The sequence below is a fragment of the Pelobates fuscus genome, chromosome 6 (assembly GCF_036172605.1).
Source record: "Pelobates fuscus isolate aPelFus1 chromosome 6, aPelFus1.pri, whole genome shotgun sequence".
Taxonomy (NCBI): Eukaryota; Metazoa; Chordata; class Amphibia; order Anura; family Pelobatidae; genus Pelobates; species Pelobates fuscus.
In genome coordinates this window covers 129,902,150-129,920,536 of record NC_086322.1, presented here as the reverse complement: position 1 = coordinate 129,920,536, position 18,387 = coordinate 129,902,150, and the positions used below count along the sequence as shown (strand labels likewise).

Below are 18,387 nucleotides of genomic sequence, written 5' to 3'. Positions count from 1 at the left end.
TAATGATGCTTTTTAAATAGTACTACATAGCTTTTTTTTTTTTACACAGACAAGTCAATGATACTTCTTTACACCTTTAACAGATAAGTAGTTACTAGTAGAGCATATAGTAGGTTAAGGCTGAGGAACATTATAAAACACAAGCAGCTGCCTAGGAATGGAGTAAGCAAAGTCACTACACATTCCTTCTCTGTCAGTGCTTCTTTGTAAACCCCCCAAAATCTGTGTTCAATGAAGTAAGCCGGCAGTGGGCAGGGTAAAAGTGGCAAGTAATCCAAATATGGGAGCTGAAGTCTTAAATCAACTAAAGTTGAACAATTCCATTATTTATTGGGTTTGTCCTCTTTTGATGATTGACAATAAGGATGCAAAACAAAAAATACGTTTTATAATCTGTTGAAATTTAAATAGCAGTCCAGGTAACGTAACTAAGTAACATGTTCTGGAACGTTTTTGAGTGGAACTTCTGCAACAGCAAGTCTGACAAAGAGGATACATTAAGCAGGTGCCTCAGGGCCCTCTAGTTTTGGTTAAACCACACCATTACAGTTTTGAGTGGTTTAGCAATATGTGAAAATGAATCAATCCCTGAAAATTGCAAAGAAGTTGTCTTAAGGTTATTATTTCACATTAATAAGAAGTAATTAATTGAATACGCACTGTCGCTGCAGAGCCTGTTTCACCGGAAATTTCTTCCCACAGTTCCTACATTTGAATTCCTTTTCCTCGCTTGGTTTCTGATGAAGAGCTTGGAGATGTTCTGCTAGGATCTCCTGACTTGGAAAACTAGACTCACATAGTGGGCAGCCATGATCCTCTTTATAGTTAATGAATTCTATTAAAAATGTATACAAATATTAAATGCATTGTAAAATTGAAACATAATCAAATATACTCAAAGTTTTAGCTGCATAATTGATTTAACAAAAATCAGGAGTAGTTTATGTATGCTTGTTTTTGCTACATACTTCATCACAGTGTAAATTTCACTGTGTCAAAATAATTTTTTTTAATATACACGCACAAAGTTTAGCAAACAAAAAAATTTCAAACAGGAAAAAAAAGGAACAAAAAAATCAGCACAACCCATCACAAGTTAAAAGCAGTATAATTTTTGCTCCCAAGATCCATCTAAATGTGTGAGCAGACCATCATTGCCTACTGTGAGAAATACACATGCACTTATTATTCTATAGAAACTTGAACCCCCTGGGACTATAAATTGGCCTGTGCACATTTCAGCCCAAATTGGCTTTACTGAAAGGGCAGTTTCCAGTGATGTGAACGGGGCATGTTAGCTGTGATTCTTCCATCATAGGACTCTGCTAATAAAATACTGCTGCACACTAAATGAATAGAGGTCCAGACATGAAGCAACACAGGCCACAATAACTCCCACATTTTATGTCCACTTACATTGGGAGGGAGAGAGGGCAGTGCAGCAAGCAAGTCTGTATGTAACCAGCGTTTGCCTAATCATGTACTTATCAATTGATTTACAGAGCAGGTTAAGAGAGACCCTGATCTATGAAACAAGCTCTCAGCCCAGGAACATTGGAGCCCACCATCAGCATTGGCCTTGTTTGTTCAAAGACTAATCCATGTCTGCATAGAAAGCCACGAGAGACCAGTAACTGGATCATCCAATAATATTAACACAAAAATATCAATGTACTTAACCAAGAAATGTACATTCATATGTTCACTAGGCTTAAAGAACGACCTTGAGTCTGGATGCCATTATTTGCCATCCATGTATATTATAAATCTGGGATAGATTAAATACTGTGTTTACTTTGCCTGTATCTGGAGGCCATCCATACAATTATTTCACTCTTTGCTTCAGTTAAAGTCAATGGGGGCAAATTAAGCATTTGAGGATTTGCTATAGTAAAGGTACATACTTTGGTGTATAATACAGCCTTTGCCCTAGAATACATTAAAAAGAGTATTTTTAAGGTATGTCTTTGAGATACAAGTGATTTCCCAGTTTTACCTTTTTCTCCTGACTGTTGAGCCTCTTTGGAATTGTCGTCCTCTTCTTTGCTGGTAACAGTATTTATTTCTTCACTTTCTTCTTCAGCTTCCTCCATATCACTATCCAAGTAGCCAATGAGTAATTCAGTATCGGTTTCTATGTCATCGATGGCAAGATAGAATATGTTCTCTCCTTCCTGGGTAAACCATACAATTTAAAACAAAACAAGAGTAATAATCAAAATGTAAAAAAATGCAAACATTAATCACAGTGCTGAACACAATACACAAAACCTTTGACCTACAAATAACTTGTTATAACCTTCTGGGAACCAAGTAAAAATTTGTCTTCCAATTTCTTTCCATTATTGATGAAAAGGAAGAGGAAGCTCCCAGCATCCCAGGTTATCACATGACATATACCTGGAAAGCACAGGATGTCCTCTATACAATACAGCAGGGATTGATAGAGTAGCTTAAAAGACTAAAAGATGCATGTGAACAAAATGTCCAGGACATAGGACACAAGTTACTGGGCTGAGTCTCAGGAGGATAAACAGTACAGTGAAATACTGTAGAAATATTCAGCTTGTTATAATATACATAGTCATTTTGTTCAGTATTTACATGTGAAAATGAAGGAAAGGGACTTCAGTTGGGAAAAAAAACAATTGAGTAATTTGTTACATGTAAATTTATAGAGGAAGAGGTTCTATCTCAACTGTCAAAAGTAAAGACAAATTAGTCTTTACTTTGGGGCCTGATGGAATACACCCAAAGTTATTAAAAGAGCTTAGCGGTGCACTAGCAAAACCATTAACGGATTTATTTTAACAATCATTGTTAACAGGAGTAGTCCCAGAAGATTGGAAGTTAGCGAATGTTGTGCCCATTCACAAGAAAGGTAGTAGGGAGGAGCCGGGCAACTATAAGCCAGTAAGCGGGACAAGTAATGGAAACCATGTTAAAGGATAGGTTTATTGAACATCTAAAAATACATGGATTTCAAGATCAGAGACAACATGGGTTTACCTCAGGAAGGTCCTGCCAAACTAATTGATTTTTTTGATTGGGTAACTAACATAATAGATCAGGGTGGTGCAGTAGACATTGCTTACCAAGATTTCAGTAAGGCGCTTGACTCTGTTGCACATAGAAGGCTCATCAATAAACTGCAATCTAAGTTTGGATTCCAATATTGTTAAATGGGTAAGGCAGTGGCTGAGTGACAGGAAACAGAGGGTTATAGTCAATGTAGTATATTTGAAGCATGGTCTTGTTACCAGTGGGGTACCTTAGGGATCTGTACTTGGACCCATTCTCTTTAATATTTGTATTACTGATATTGCAGAAGGTCTTGATTGTAAGGTATGTCTTTTTGCTGATGATGCTAAGATATTTAACAGGGTTGATGTTCCAGGAGTGATAAGCTAAATGGCAAATGATTTAGGTAAACTAGAAAAATAGTCAGAGCTGTGGCAACTGACATTTAATGTGGATAAGTGCAAGATAATGCATCTTGGACGTAAAAACCCAAGGGCAGAGTACAGAATATTTGATAGAGTCCTCACCTCAACATATAATGAAAGGGATTTAGGGGTAATTATTTCAAATGACTTAAAGGTAGGCAGACAATGTAATAGAGCAGCAGGAAATGCTAGCAGAATGCTTGGTTATATAGGGAGAGGTATTAGCAGTAAAAAGAGGGAAGTGCTTATGCCATTGTACAGAAAATTGGTGAGACCTCACTTGGAGTATTGTACACAATACTGGAGACCGTATCTCCAGAAGGATATTGATACTTTGTAGACAGTTCAGAGAAGGACTACTAAACTGGTTCATGGATTGCAGGATAAAACTTACAAGGAAAGGTTAAATGATCTTAAAGGACCACTATATGCAACCAGACCACTTCAGCTCGATTAAGTGGTCTGGCTGCCCGGTCCATCTAGGGTTAACCCTGCCTGCTGTAAACAAAGCAGTTTCAGAGAAACTGCTATGCTTACATATGGAATAATCCAGCCTCTAGTTGCTGTCTTATTGACAGCTGCTAGAGGCGCTTCCGCACTTCTCACTGAGATTTTCACAGTGAGAAGACGCCAGTGTCGATAGGAAAGCATTGAGAATGCGCATTCTGTCGAAGATATTAACCCTTTCCTCCCCCTAGAGCCTGGCGGGAGGGGGATCCTGAGGGTGGGGGCGACCTAAAGACCATATATTGCCAGGAAAACAAGTTTATTTTCCTGGCACTATAGCGGTCCTTTAACATGTTTAGATTGGAGGAAAGACGAGACATGGGGGAGATGATAGAAACATTTAAGTACGTAAAGGCAATCAAAAGAAGGTAGAAGGAAAACTACCACAACAAGAGGTCAGTCTTAAATCAGATGGGCAAATGTTTAAAAATATTATCAGGAAGTATTACTTTACGGAAAGGGTAGTGGAGGCATGGAATAGCCTTCCAGCTGAAGTGGTAGAGACTAACACAGTTAAGGAGTTTATGCATTCCTGGGATAGGCATAAGGCTATCCTAGCTATAACAGACTAGATGGGTCGAATGTTTTTTATCTTTCGTCAAATTCTGCGTTTCTATAGTTCAATTTCATTTTCTTCATAATCTTAATAATGTATCTTGTGTGCATAATCCAACGCCTTCATCTAATGTCCGAAAATATTCGTATAGTTCTGCATCCTAAGAACATTAGTTTCTCTTTGACACTCTGCATTCACCAACAAACTCTCTGTGTTGGAAGTGAATGATGACAGTTCTTCTTTATTGTGTGCCCGGCAAATTATTTTCCATTGGATAAAGGGATTATGGTGGAAAATTAGTTTAAGATCGATAACATTTTTCAAATTTCAAATCGCCAAAAATTCAGGAAATATTGATTCAGGTGAAGCAAATTTCAGTTTGGAAATGTGTTAATTTTCACATTTCGTACGCCCATATTCCCTATTGGCAATGAATGAAGGTGGCAGTCTCAAAGGTACTAAGGAAAGTACCAATTTATTGAGTTATCAGCTAAACCGCTGAAATATAATATATAATTCCCTAATTAGCTATCCTTATGTGGGATTGCCATAAGGATACCAATTACTAAATAAGGAGCCATCTACTAAACAGCTCCATAATTTAGCATCCTTAAACATGGCAATCTCACATAAGGGTATCAATTTTGGGAGATATCCGCAGCTTGCAAGCCCTTTTTTCCCCAACACAGGCATTAACTTTTTGCCCCCCATTTCTACTGAAATCGGTTCTTTTATAAACTGTCAAGAAAATGACTGATTCCAGATACATAATGCACGTTAGCAAGCTGGACCAATTTATATGTGTGGAGTGTTCCATTACAAAGGTATTCCAAAAAGAATAAGAGTTTTTTCTCATAATCTCATAAAAAACAGACATTAGGTTGTTAGAGTAAAACCTGCCAAATATGGGGTACATTGATGTTGTGGAAGGCTTATGCAATGTATGATCATATACTGTACCTAAACCCTGATTATTTTTGCCTAGATTAGTTTTTTTTTTTTTTTTTTTTTACTAATTTAAAAAAAAAAACTAAAAATCTGTGAGCTTTCAAGTTGCTGTTTAGTGGATGAGTAAGTGCGCTGGATCTTGTGTATAGTACGAATTGGCCCCAGCAACACCCCATTTGTGCATGGTAAGGTGAGTGCAGCTCCCTGATTTCATATCTATATTTGGGAGTCTTGGCCAACTTCTTGGTTTTGCACCCATCCCTGTCACAGGTGCTTCATTCCAGGGCCCTATTTAGCCTTGTACTGCAGAGAGCCCCAGATGGATTTTTTTCCCCCAAGTAAGTGGGTTAAGCTCATAAGAGTGGCATTAGGTTGTTAGAGTAGGACCTGCCAAAGATGGGGTACATTGACGTTGTTGTAGGTAGGTTTATGCAGTGTATGATCATATACTGTAACTAAACCCCCATTATTTTTACCTAGATTAGGTGTTGAAAAAAACCAAACTAATTTAAAAAAAAAGCTAATAAAATCTGCAAGCTTCCAAATTGCTGTTTTGTGGATGAGTGAGTGCGCAGGATCTTGTGTATTATTCAAAAAAACTAATCTGATTACATCTCTGTTTGGTAGTGAAAACATGAAATTACCATGCTTTCACATACCAAGTAAATTGCCATAGACATGACAGATTAATTAAATGATGCATTAAGCAAAAATGTCATATTAGGTATACTTCTGTCATTTAACAGTACTCAATGCATATGTTAGGGAGCTCTGTGTCTGACGGGTTTTGTCTTTTGGAGACTTTCTCAAGAAGATCTTGTTTTAACAAGCTCTCCTTAAGAAAGTCTCCAAAAGACTAAACCAGTCAGACACAGAGCTCCCTAACTTCATTTTGGGATTACGCCAGGGACCAAACTCCTTCTTCCGGAAATCCGGACCTTGAGCAGGGCAGTGAGGACTCTCTGGGACACTACCCACGCCATCCTATTGGTCTAGTTAACCTATTTTACGTACTTTTTTAGCCACTTTGATGGCTATATGTTTGTGAGTGTCTTGAGCATTTTATTTCATATTCCCATTGTGCAGGGTTTTACACTATGCATGTTTCTTTGTTTTTACCAAGTGATTAAAGTTGTATTAACTATTTTGATGCTATTTATGACAACATTATTGGATGGCCATCTCTCTCATGATTGCTTATTGATGTAAGCTTATTGTGTTCCCACACTTTGACACCTAAATAGAGTTATTGATTAGATATCACATGCGACACACACCACACCTTTTGAAGTTTTATTTGTATTTATACAGTGGTTTGGGAGTTTTATCGATGTGTTGGCAATATTGGAGATGGTGTCTACAATTGTTTGTTTTTTTATTGTCATATTAAATTTATAGTTTGTAATATTCTGAGAAAAGAAACAATTCACAGAAACTAAACTCCTAATGTTCCCTTGTCAATGAAAAGATACAAGACTATAGGTGTTTCCTTTTCCGTTACCAGAAAAAAAGAGGAATAATAATGTCAAAGTTTCCATATATAAAGTGGCATCTTTCCCATGGGGAATGAGCAACATCAGTCTACTAAAAGAAGCATTATAAAATAAAATGTACCAACCTTTTAACAATAATATTGCTAAAGAAGCTGATGTGGAGTTTATCTTCATTGTATTAGCTAATTTTAGCACACGGCACCTGATAAATTAACACTGGTTACATGTGCCATGAAACATTGCAAAACAAATATATTGTTTACTGTGTAAATCTGATAACTTTGACAGAAGGAAATTTGAAAGCTTTCAAAAATAAAAACATCAAGAGACAGCCTAATTCTGTCCTCGGAGTATCCTTGACACAAATTCTAACTGGGCTGTACAACTTGTATTCCATTACAAGATAATCTTTCCTTTGTAGTTGTAAAGACTATAGTAGATGTGATGAATTCACTTAACAGTTCAGCAATATGTAAATTCGTATAAGTAGCTTATCACAGCGCCCTTACTTTCTTCTAAGAGTTGATCTGCTTCTGCCTGAAATGCTGCGATAGTCTGGTTATACATTTTACGGAATATTTAGAATGTAGATAACCTTTAAAAAATGGATGTTCATTAGTGTAGAGAGAAATACACATGAAGTTCATCTATTGCCATTTACTAATTTACCATTTCTAGGGTCATTGATACACCATGTTACTCAGTAAATATCTTTAGCTAACATTGACAGAGCAGATGCCAACGAGCCATGTTATGGAAAACCAATAGAGAAGGATTTAACAAAACAAAACAATTTTAGTTTTATTCAGGTACTTGTAGACATTTAGGGGGAGATTTATCAAAGTGCCATATTCCAAAAAATTAACTGATTCCCCCAAAAGAATGTAATTGCTAGTTCCCAATGCGACAGTCCCACTTTTAGCATTTTGCACCACTTTTCGGATTACAATACTATATATATATATATATATATATATATATATATATATATATATATATATATATATATATATATATATAACGGAAGATTCAAAGATAGCACTCCAGGGACTTGATAAAATGTAACTTTTATTTTACTCACTAAAACATCAAAGGTGTCAACGTTTCAGCTTGATCCCCTCAAGCTTTCGTCAGGACATATATATATATATTCATTATGGAATTACTTATGCTTACTCTTCAACTCAACTACTTTAGATTTGAAACTCGGTGGTATATGCAATGTTCGGGAACATCGATGGGCGCAGCAATGGCGCCAATGTATGCAAATGCATACATGCATATATTTGAAAAAGAGTATATCCTCCATCTGTATAAAGAACAGATTGTACAGTATGTACGTTTCATTGATGATATTTTAATCCTCTGGAAGGGTTCTATCATGGAAGCTGAGCAGTTTGTGAAGGACATCAATGATTTGCCTTGTCCAATTAAAATCACGGCTAACATCAACGATAAAATTGTACAGTACTTGGATTTGGAGATTTTCATCGAGAAGGGCAGAATTGAATATCAATTATACTCGAAGCCCACGGATAGAAACACCATACTCCATTTTTCAAGTGCGCACCCTGCACACAGTAAAAGATCACTACCATACACCCAGTTTCTCCGGGTTTTTCGGAATAATTCTCTGACCGAACGAGTTGAGAATCAAGTTGAAATTATGTATAATAAATTCCTTATGAGGGGATACAATCGGCACACAATTGATACAGCGCTTAGCAAAGCACATTTGGAAGTCGAGAATACCACGAGTACTCAGGCACCACTAAAAGCACCCAGATTGACTTTCCCAATGAAGTTTAATTCGGCTAGTACCAAATTAGCTCAAGCTGTGAAGAGGAATTGGAATACCCTGACGGGAGATCCAACTTTACCAACAGTCTTCACTCAAAAACCAATGCTTTGTTATAAAAGGGAGAGAAATTTGCGAGACTTGTTAGTCCGCACTGATCCGGAACAGAGTTATCTGCGTGATCAGAATAAATTCCTCAACCCGGGATGCTTCCGTTGCCTAAGATGTGTCACGTGCGGGCACTTGATTCCCACAAAATCATTTGTTCATCCACATACCCAGAAGAAATATCTGATTCGACATCGCATCTCGTGTAAAACCGATCATGTTATTTACAAACTGTCATGCCCTTGTGGACTGAACTATGTGGGGAAAACGGACACACAACTTTGCGAAAGAATAAGGGGGCATCGTTCGAGTATACGTACAGCAATCAGAGATGGCCATACTGATAAACCAGTGGCACGTCACTTTCTCGAACAGAAACATCCGTTGACAACACTCAAGTGTATCACCATTGACCATATTCCAGCGTCTAGGAGAGGAGGAAACCGATCCATAGCATTATTACGTAAAGAGGTCTTCTGGATTCGAGAACTCAATACATTGGCACCGCTGGGTCTCAATGAAAAATTATCTTATATATCTTTCCTTTGATTGGATAAGCTCCCTTAAGTTATTTTAACTTTAATAATTAATCTCTTTGCACTTTATTTGGTTACGTATGTTTTGTGATGAGGTCAGATGGATTATTACCGTATATACTCGAGTATAAGCCGACCCGAATATAAGCCGAGGCCCCTAATTTTACCCCAAAAAACTGGGAAAACTTATTGACTCGAGTATAAGACTAGGGTGGGAAATGCAGCAGCTACTGGTAAATTTCTAAATAAAATTAGATCCTAAAAAAATTATATTAATTGAATATTTATTTACAGTGTGTGTATATAATGAATGCAGAGTGTGCGTATGAGTGCAGTGTATGAGTGCAGTGTGTGTATGAGTGCAGTGTGTGTGCGTATATATTAATTGAATATTTATTTCCAGTGTGTGTATATAATGAATGCAGTGTGTGTGTATGAGTGCAGTGTGTATGAGTGCAGTGTGTGTATGAATGCAGTGTGTGTATGAGTGCAGTGTGTGTATGAATGCAGTGTGTGTATGAGTGCAGTGTGTGTATGAGTGCAGTGTGTGTGTATATGAATGAAGTGTGAGTGTGTGTGATGCAGTGTGTGTGAGTGCAGTGTGTGTATGAGTGCAGTGTGTGTGAGTGCAGTGTGTGTATATGAATGAAGTGTGAGTGTGTGATGCAGTGTGTGTGATGCAGTGTGTGTTTGTGTATGTGTTGGTGGGGGTGGGCATTTAATATATTATGAATTATTATTATTTTTTTATATATTATTATTATTTTTTTTGCATTATTATTTATTATTTAATTATTAATAATTTTTTTTTTATTCTATTTTTTTTTCGTCCCCCCTCCCTGCTTGATACATAGCAGGGAGGGGGGCTCCTTCCCTGGTGGTCCAGTGTCATTGGTAGTTCAGTGGGGGGAAGTGGGGGGCTGGCAGAGCTGTACTTACCTTTCCTGCAGCTCCTGTCAGCTCTCTCCTCCTCCGCGCGGTCTGTGCAGCTCACTCTGTCAGCTCACAGTGTAAGTCTCGCGAGAGCCGCGGCTCTCGCGAGACTTACACTGGGAGCTGACCGAGGTGCTGAACGGACGGCGCGGAGGAGGAGAGAGCTGACAGGAGCTGCAGGAAAGGTAAGTACAGCTCTGCCAGCCCCCCCTCTTCCCCCCACTGAACTACCAATGACACTGGACCACCAGGGAAGGAGCCCCCCTCCCAGCTCTGCCAGCCCCCCTCTCCCCCCAGTCTGTATTATGGCAATGCAAATTGCCATAATACAGACTATTGACTCGAGTATAAGCCGAGTTGGGGTTTTTCAGCACAAAAAATGTGCTGAAAAACTCGGCTTATACTCGAGTATATACGGTACATAGTTTCTCCAACTAGATCTCTTATAATTTAGCTCAGAGGTTGTTGGTTTCCTTATAATATAATCTATAATTGAAATGACATTGGTAGAAGTGATTTTAAACTATGTTCCCGAGCTCCATACGGAAGTGCAGAGGTTAATTATTTTATATACAGAGTGTGTGACACACACTCAATTTAAGTTTTATTTCTTTATTATTTTTTATACATGTCATTCTGCAACCCTAGAATAGCGTATTGTTCCCATCCTACAGTGGTTTACATATGATACAGATTATACAGAGTATTATCTAGTACCAGCACACGTCACTTTAGAATAGATCACTAGTGTATTAATTATATTAGCACATGGCACTTTAAGTGGAGACTATTATTCACATTATTTACATATTTGCATATTCTCACCACATTTTAAGTTTTCTTTTTTTTCTCACAAGGATGATACACAATATTAAATATTCATGTATGCTCATACTCAGTATAGACGACTGAGATATATATTTAGATCATGTGACTTGGTTCACTTATCTAAGTAGGGTCTCGTTAAAATTATTTGATGACTGCACTATAGATTTGAGTTTACATTAGATATTACTTATCATAGATCAGCACACACAGATCACATACTATTTCATGTATGGTCACGTATTTACGATAGGATTATTGAATAATTAGCACACATTGTTCGTTAAGTTTTATTTGTATCCATGTAACTATGGTGACAGGCACGGCATTGCGTATACCCGGAAGTGTTCTGTACAGAGCTTCGGCTTAGGAACTCTATGTACTCCGGTGCAATCTTCCACACAGCAATTGTAAAGTGGATGCACGTTTATTTGGTGCACCTTATCGATCTCACTGTGTGCATAGCCGAGCTCTATTTTCCACTCCACGTTACTTAGCAGACATAGATCGCCGTTCGGCGATTAGTTGACAGGTTGCCTTGGTGATGGGGTCAACACAGACACACCGGAAGGGGAAGTACCGCTAGTCACACTTGCGCAGAGGGGAGCAGACCACGCTAACACACAGGTGGTGGAGGTTAGGTAAGTTAAGTATTTCCTATTTAAACTGAATGTTGTAACATTGTATTTTGTGTCCTGATGAAAGTCCACAACGGTGGACTGAAACGTCGACCTACAGACATTTTGGAATAAAAGGTTTTTACTTTTTATAAATTGCATAAGTCCTTGAGTGCTGGCTCTTTTCTATACAGTATACATTTGTGTAGCCGAGCACCGGGCAGACACGTTTGGATAGCTGGAGTGCAACTCCTATCAACTTTTGTGTATATATATATATATATATATATATATATATATATATATAATAAACAATACACAAGATCCAGCGCACTCTCCTATCTACTAAACAGCAACTTCAACGTTGACAGATTTTATTAGTTTGTAAAAGTTTTTTTTAAAAACACCTAATCTAGGCAAAAAAAATGGGGATTTAGTTACATTATATGATCATACATTGCATAAGCCTGCCACAACGTCAATGTACCCCATCTTTGGCAGGTCCTACTCTCACAGTCTAATGTCTGCTCTTATGAGATTAACCACTTACTTGGGAAAAAATTCCATCTGAGGCTCTCTGCAGTACAAGGCTAAATAGGGACCTGAGATGAGGCACCTGTATATATATATAGTATTGTAATCCGAAAAGTGGTGCAAAATGCTAAAAGTGGTACCTTATTTTGTTAATGCTAAGCACTTCCTGGAACTTACTTATGCAAATCTTTAATTTGGCAAAACAATGTTTTTATAATACTCTCTCGGTGCAATTTAAAGGGATATATATATATATATATATATATATATATATATATATATATATATATATATATATATATTCCTTTAAATTGCACCTGGAACTTACTTATGCATATACTTATATATATGTATATATCCCTTTAAATTGCACCGAGAGAGTATTATAAAAACATTGTTTTGCCAAATTAAAGATTTGCATAAGTAAGTTCCAGGAAGTGCTTAGCATTAACAAAATAAGGTACCACGAAGAAAGCAAATTGTACCCATTTAAAAAGCAGAGAAGACCAATTTTGGTAAAATAAAATCACCAAGATAAATGTAACAGCCCAATCATTTGACCTGTACAAATCCAAAAACCAAGCCTTTTGTGTTGTGTAAAGTAAAAATATGATTGTTGCCATTTGCAAGCACATGACAGCATAACAGGAAAGAGGAGAGCATTGCAGGCTTGTACAGAACCAACCTTTTCACTATGCTAAGGGATACACAAAATTGGTGACATCATTACCAGAATATCTACAAAAACATATCACAACACTAAACTAGATTCTCATTTGTGAGTTCTATGTGACTTCTGTTGCATGCACCAAATAACAGTTTCTGGACACTGGAATCAAGACTTGTGCATTCAGTTTTAGACAAACAGCAAATTGTCCGAATTTTGGACAATCAGTTATTCGTCCAAATCACTTTGAAACACCATATGCACGTATCACGAAATATATGAAATGGACAATAGACAAGCTATTTAGTTTATTTAGTAAAACAAAGTGGGGGATGAGGGGGTGTATCAAAACTTTAGTTTGAAAAGAAGACTGAGTTGGAAAGCTATAGGTTTTAATAAGTTTCACAAAGAGATTTTGAAATGGTTATAAAATATGAATGGGATGCTACCACTCCACCCAACAACAGTTGTTATTATTGTCTTTAACTTCCTTATTGGCAAATTACTGCACTGTGATTACAAGTAGAGTTGAGCGAACCCGGACTATAAAGTTCGGGTTCGTACCGAACATCACGTTTCTTTTGGACGTCGGACCCGAACATAGACATATTACTGTATATTCTGCTTGAAGTTCGGTGTTCGGCGATTTAATGGCACGTTTTCAAAGGCTGTATGGCAGCCAATCAACAAGCGTTTGACTCGTGTGCCCTTAGAAGCCATCACAGCCATGCCTACTAATGGCATGGCTGTGATTAACCAGTGCAGCATGTGACCCAGCCTCTATATATAAGCTGGAGTGGCGTATCGCTGCACGCACATGAGCTCTTATTAGTGTAGGGAGAGGATGCTGCCGCTATTAGGGAAGATTAGGAAAGAATTCTGCAAACTGGTACATTAGTGGGGTGCACTTCATATCTGAGAGTCAAATAGAAGCGTCTAATACCGCGGTTACATCGGAGTTTTAAAAAGTCAAAAATTTTTGGTGCTATGCTAAATAGTACATTAGTGGGGTGCATTTCATATCTGAGAGTCAAATAGAAGTATCAAATACTGCTGTCACATAACAGTTTTAAAACGTAAATTTCTTTGGGTGCTAAGAAGTACATTAGTGGGGTGCACTTCATATCGGAGAGTCAAATAGAAGCAACAAATAGAGATGTCGCGAACATAAAATTTTACGGGGGACGGGGCCGGGCCGCCGACCTGGACGGTCGCAAGTCAGAGCGGCTCCGGGCAAACACAACGAAAAACACGCTAAAACCTCGTATATTTTTCATCAAAAGCGAACCGACAGCACCAACGCCCAGTGCCGCGGTACAGATGGACCTGGGGAGAGGCTGGCTCGCTGAGCTACAGTCCCCCAGGGGAGAGAAACGCGGTGCCATAACCCGGGCCTTCTCCGGCGGTGAGCGAGGCAGACGGCCGCTGCCTCGCTATCCTGCACCACTGAGCCCGGACAAAAGCACTGATCGGCTCAGACCCGGCTCCGTTCCCCCCCCTATGGACCGGGGGGGTGATCCCGGTCCTCACCCGGTGACCGTAAGCGAGATCCTGCATCTGAGGCCGGGGAACCTGATTGCTGCCTCCAAGATGGTGGGTGCCACGTGCGCCGACTACATGAAGGTGAAACCCCCCTCCTAGTGTCCTATACCCACAAAACGGCTCCTAAGAGACGATCCCGCTACACAGGGAAGCAGAAATGATCATATTAATCCCAGCAACCACGCATGCCACCAACGCAAGCAATAAGAGCTTTGAGGGTGCGGGTAACAGCAGCGGCACCATGGAGATAGTTCACCAAACATCGACCATTCCAGTCCGGGGTGATATCTGCCCAGCGAGACACCTCTACTAACAACCCAACCCTGTACCCGCTTTCAACTCGGCCTTTGATGGGATAACCCGGAGAGCTACAGATCTCCACGGATACCCCCGGAGCCTGAACATGGCGGTCACCAACCTGCAGTTGACCGAGAGCGACAAGCCCACCCTGCTCAGGCTACACCCCAGAAGACCGCAGTGAACAAGCAAAATAACACTCCGACAAACCCGAATCCTGCTCTGAAGGATACTTGCATACCACTACACAGACTCCACAGAGCAGGTATCGGGGTAAAACTGGACTGTCAATCTATGTAAAGTCTTGGACTCACTGGGATGCTGACTTTCTCCCATGGGGGCAGCTCGGGGAACCCCGACCCACCAGGGTGACAATCACAATTTCTCCAGCTACTACTATAATGCATAACAAGTTTGTAAGCGACAGCCTCACTAGCATGGTTTATCTAACCTAACATGGTTTCATAGCGACTACCTAATCCTAATAATATGATTAATGTTGTTGTCCGAGCTTAACAATTCAATGACAAACCACTGCATATATTACTAAACCTAGAAGCACCTAGGAATGTCATATGCATGCCTAGAATGTAACAAAAGTTGCTGTTTCATGTAAAAAAAACAAAATGCTGTATCAAAATGCCACTCAATTGAAATGCCATGAATATGCCTGCAGTTGCTGTCGTGGCCCTGCACGCTTGTCTGTAACTTCTATGCACATGCAAAAATAAAGAATTTAAAAAAATTTCCGTCCGCGAAATTCATCCGAATGGCACATGTCTACCAATTACAATTACCATCCTCAGTTTCCCTGCTCTTTTCTTCCACTATTTGGTTCTTCCACAGATTACTTTTAGTAGCTTATTTCGACATAGGCAGCTATTTATCCATCCGCATACATTAAAAAAATAAATATAATCAAAGCATTTTACAACAAAAATATGAAATAAAAAGGGAGAAATCATCAAAACAAACCCCCTAATACTCAGCAATTCCAGTTTGACTCTCAACTAGGTTTAATTTGAAATTTAATAAATTTCTGGTTCATCTCGGGTTGCAAATCCTATAGAAATCCTAGGAATAGAGATGTCGCGAACATAAAATTTTCCGTTCGCAAATGGCGAACGCAAACTTCCGCAAATGTTCGCGAACGGGCGAACCAGGCGAACCGTCATCGACTTCAAAGGGCAGGCGAATTTTAAAACCCACAGGGACTCCTTCTGGCCACAATAGCGATGGAAAAGTTGTTTCAAGGGGACTAACACCTGGCCTCGGCATGCCAGAGGGGGATCCATGGCAAAACTCCCATGGCAAATTACATAGTTGATGCAGAGTCTGGTTTTAATCCATAAAGGGCATAAATCACCTAACATTCCTAAATTGTTTGGAATAACCTACTTTAAAACATCAGGTATGATGTTGTATCGATCAGGTAGTGTAAGGGTTACGCCCGCTTCACAGTGACAGACCAAACTCCCGGTTTAATGCACCGCAAACAGTCTATTTGCACAACCGCAAACTCCCCATTTGCACAAGGTTGGATACCAAGCTAGCCATGTCCCGTTCCTTGTCCTCACTGATGTCATTGAAGGTCTCTTCCTCCACCCAGCCATGTACAACACCAAGGTTCCCTGAAAGGTGACAACAAGCCCCCTAGGACGCCTGCTGTGTTTGGTTTTCCACCTCCTCAAAGCCACCTTCCTCCTCTGACTCCTCTTCTTCAGACTCCTCTCTGCGTTGCCTTTCTCTGCATTTATTATAAGGTGTGTTAAGTAGCACTATTCTTATCAGTTTAATCCCTGTTACGTCCCCCTCATCAGGCCTTTTTTAGTCGAATGTATCGCCCACTGTCAGTCCCTTCGGGATCCATCCCTCATTCATCTTAATAAAGGTTATGTAATCTAGACTTTTTTGACCTAGGCAACTTCTCTTCTCAGTGACAATACCTCCTGCTGCACTGAAGGTCCTTTCTGACAGGACACTTGAAGGGGGGCAGGCCAGAAGTTCAATCGCAAATTGGGATAGCTCAGGCCACAGGTCAAGCCTGCACACCCAGTAGTCAAGGGGTTCATCGCTCCTCACAGTGTTGATATCTGCAGTTAAGGCGAGGTAGTCTGCTACCTGTCGGTCGAGTCATTCTCTGAGGGTGGACCCCGAAGAGCTGTGGCGATGCGTAGGACTTAAAAAGCTCCGCATGTCCTCACCAACACTTCTGTAAAGCATCCTGTCCTTGCCGGCGTGGTCGTGGGAGGAGGAGGATTACTTTCACCTCTCCCCCTGTTAGATTCCTGTTGTGCTGTGACATCACCCTTATATGCTGTGTAAAGCATACTTTTTAATTTATTTTGGAACTGCTGCATCCTTTCCGACTTGCGGTAATTCGGTAACATTTCAGGCACTTTCTGCTTATACCGGGGGTCTAGTAGCGTGGACACCCAGTACAGGTCGTTCTCCTTCAGCCTTTTTATACGAGGGTCCCTCAACAGGCACAACAGCATGAAAGACCCCATTTGCACAAGGTTGGATGCCGAGCTACTCTTGTCCCGTTCCTCGTCCTCAGTGATCTCACTGAAGGTATGTTCTTCCCCCCAGCCACGTACAACACCACAGGTACCAGATAGGTGACAACAAGCACCCTGGGATGCCTGTTGTGGTTGGTCTTCCTCCTCCTCCTCAAAGCCACATTCCTCCTCTGACTCCTCTTCCTCACAATGCGTTGCCGCAGGTCCAGCAAGTGATGCTGATAAGGCTGTTTCTGGTGGTGATGGTGACCACAACTCTTCCTCTTCCTCTTCACGCTCATCTATGGCCTGATCCAGCACTCTTCGCAGGGCACGCTCCAGGAAGAAAACAAATGGTATGATGTCGCTGATGGTGCCTTCGGTGCGACTGACTAGGTTTGTCACCTCCTCAAAAGGACGCATGAGCGTCCAGTAACGTGGCAAAAAAATTCTCAGCTCCGCAGAGGCTGTCCTAGCACCCCGGTCATACAAATAGTCATTAACGGCTTTTTCTTGTTGGAGCAGGCGGTCGAACATTAGGAGTGTTGAATTCCAACGTGTTGGGCTGTCGCAAATCAAGCGCCTCACTGGCATGTTGTTTCACCGCTGGATATCTGAAAAGTGCACCATGGCTGTGTAGGAATGCCTAAAATGGCCACACACCTTCCTGGCCTGCTTCAGGACGTCCTGTAAGCCTGGGTACTTATGCACAAAGCGTTGTACGATCAGATTACACACATGTGCCATGCACGGCACATGTGTCAACTTGCCCAAATTCAATGCCACCAACAAAATTCTTCCGTTGTCACAAACCACTTTGCCGATCTCCAGTTGGTGCGGAGTCAGCCACTGATCCACCTGTGCGTTCAGGGTGGACAGGAGTGCTGGTCCGGTGTTACTCTCTGCTTTCAGGCAAGTCAACCCCAAAACGGCGTGACACTGCCTTATCCAGGATGTGGAATAGTACCTGGGGAGCTGGGGGGGGGGGGGGGCGTTGATGTGGAGCAAGACGCAGCAGCAGAAGAGGACTCAGCCGAGGAGGTTATGGAAGAGGATAGAGTAGGAGGAGTAGAGGAGGT

At 40.3% G+C, this 18,387-nt stretch overlaps 1 protein-coding gene across 2 annotated transcripts in view; it reads right to left on the bottom strand.

The window, feature by feature from the left end:
- Positions 1–18,387, bottom strand: part of PRDM5 (PR/SET domain 5) — a 196,704-nt gene that overhangs the window by 126,245 nt on the left and 52,072 nt on the right. For both annotated transcript variants that reach the window (XM_063460038.1, XM_063460039.1), the window contains exons 4-5: positions 1,997–2,174; positions 661–835 (exon numbers count right to left, since the gene is read on the bottom strand). In XM_063460038.1, coding sequence (XP_063316108.1) covers positions 661–835; positions 1,997–2,174 — 353 coding nt within the window. The remainder of the gene's footprint in view (positions 1–660; positions 836–1,996; positions 2,175–18,387) is intronic.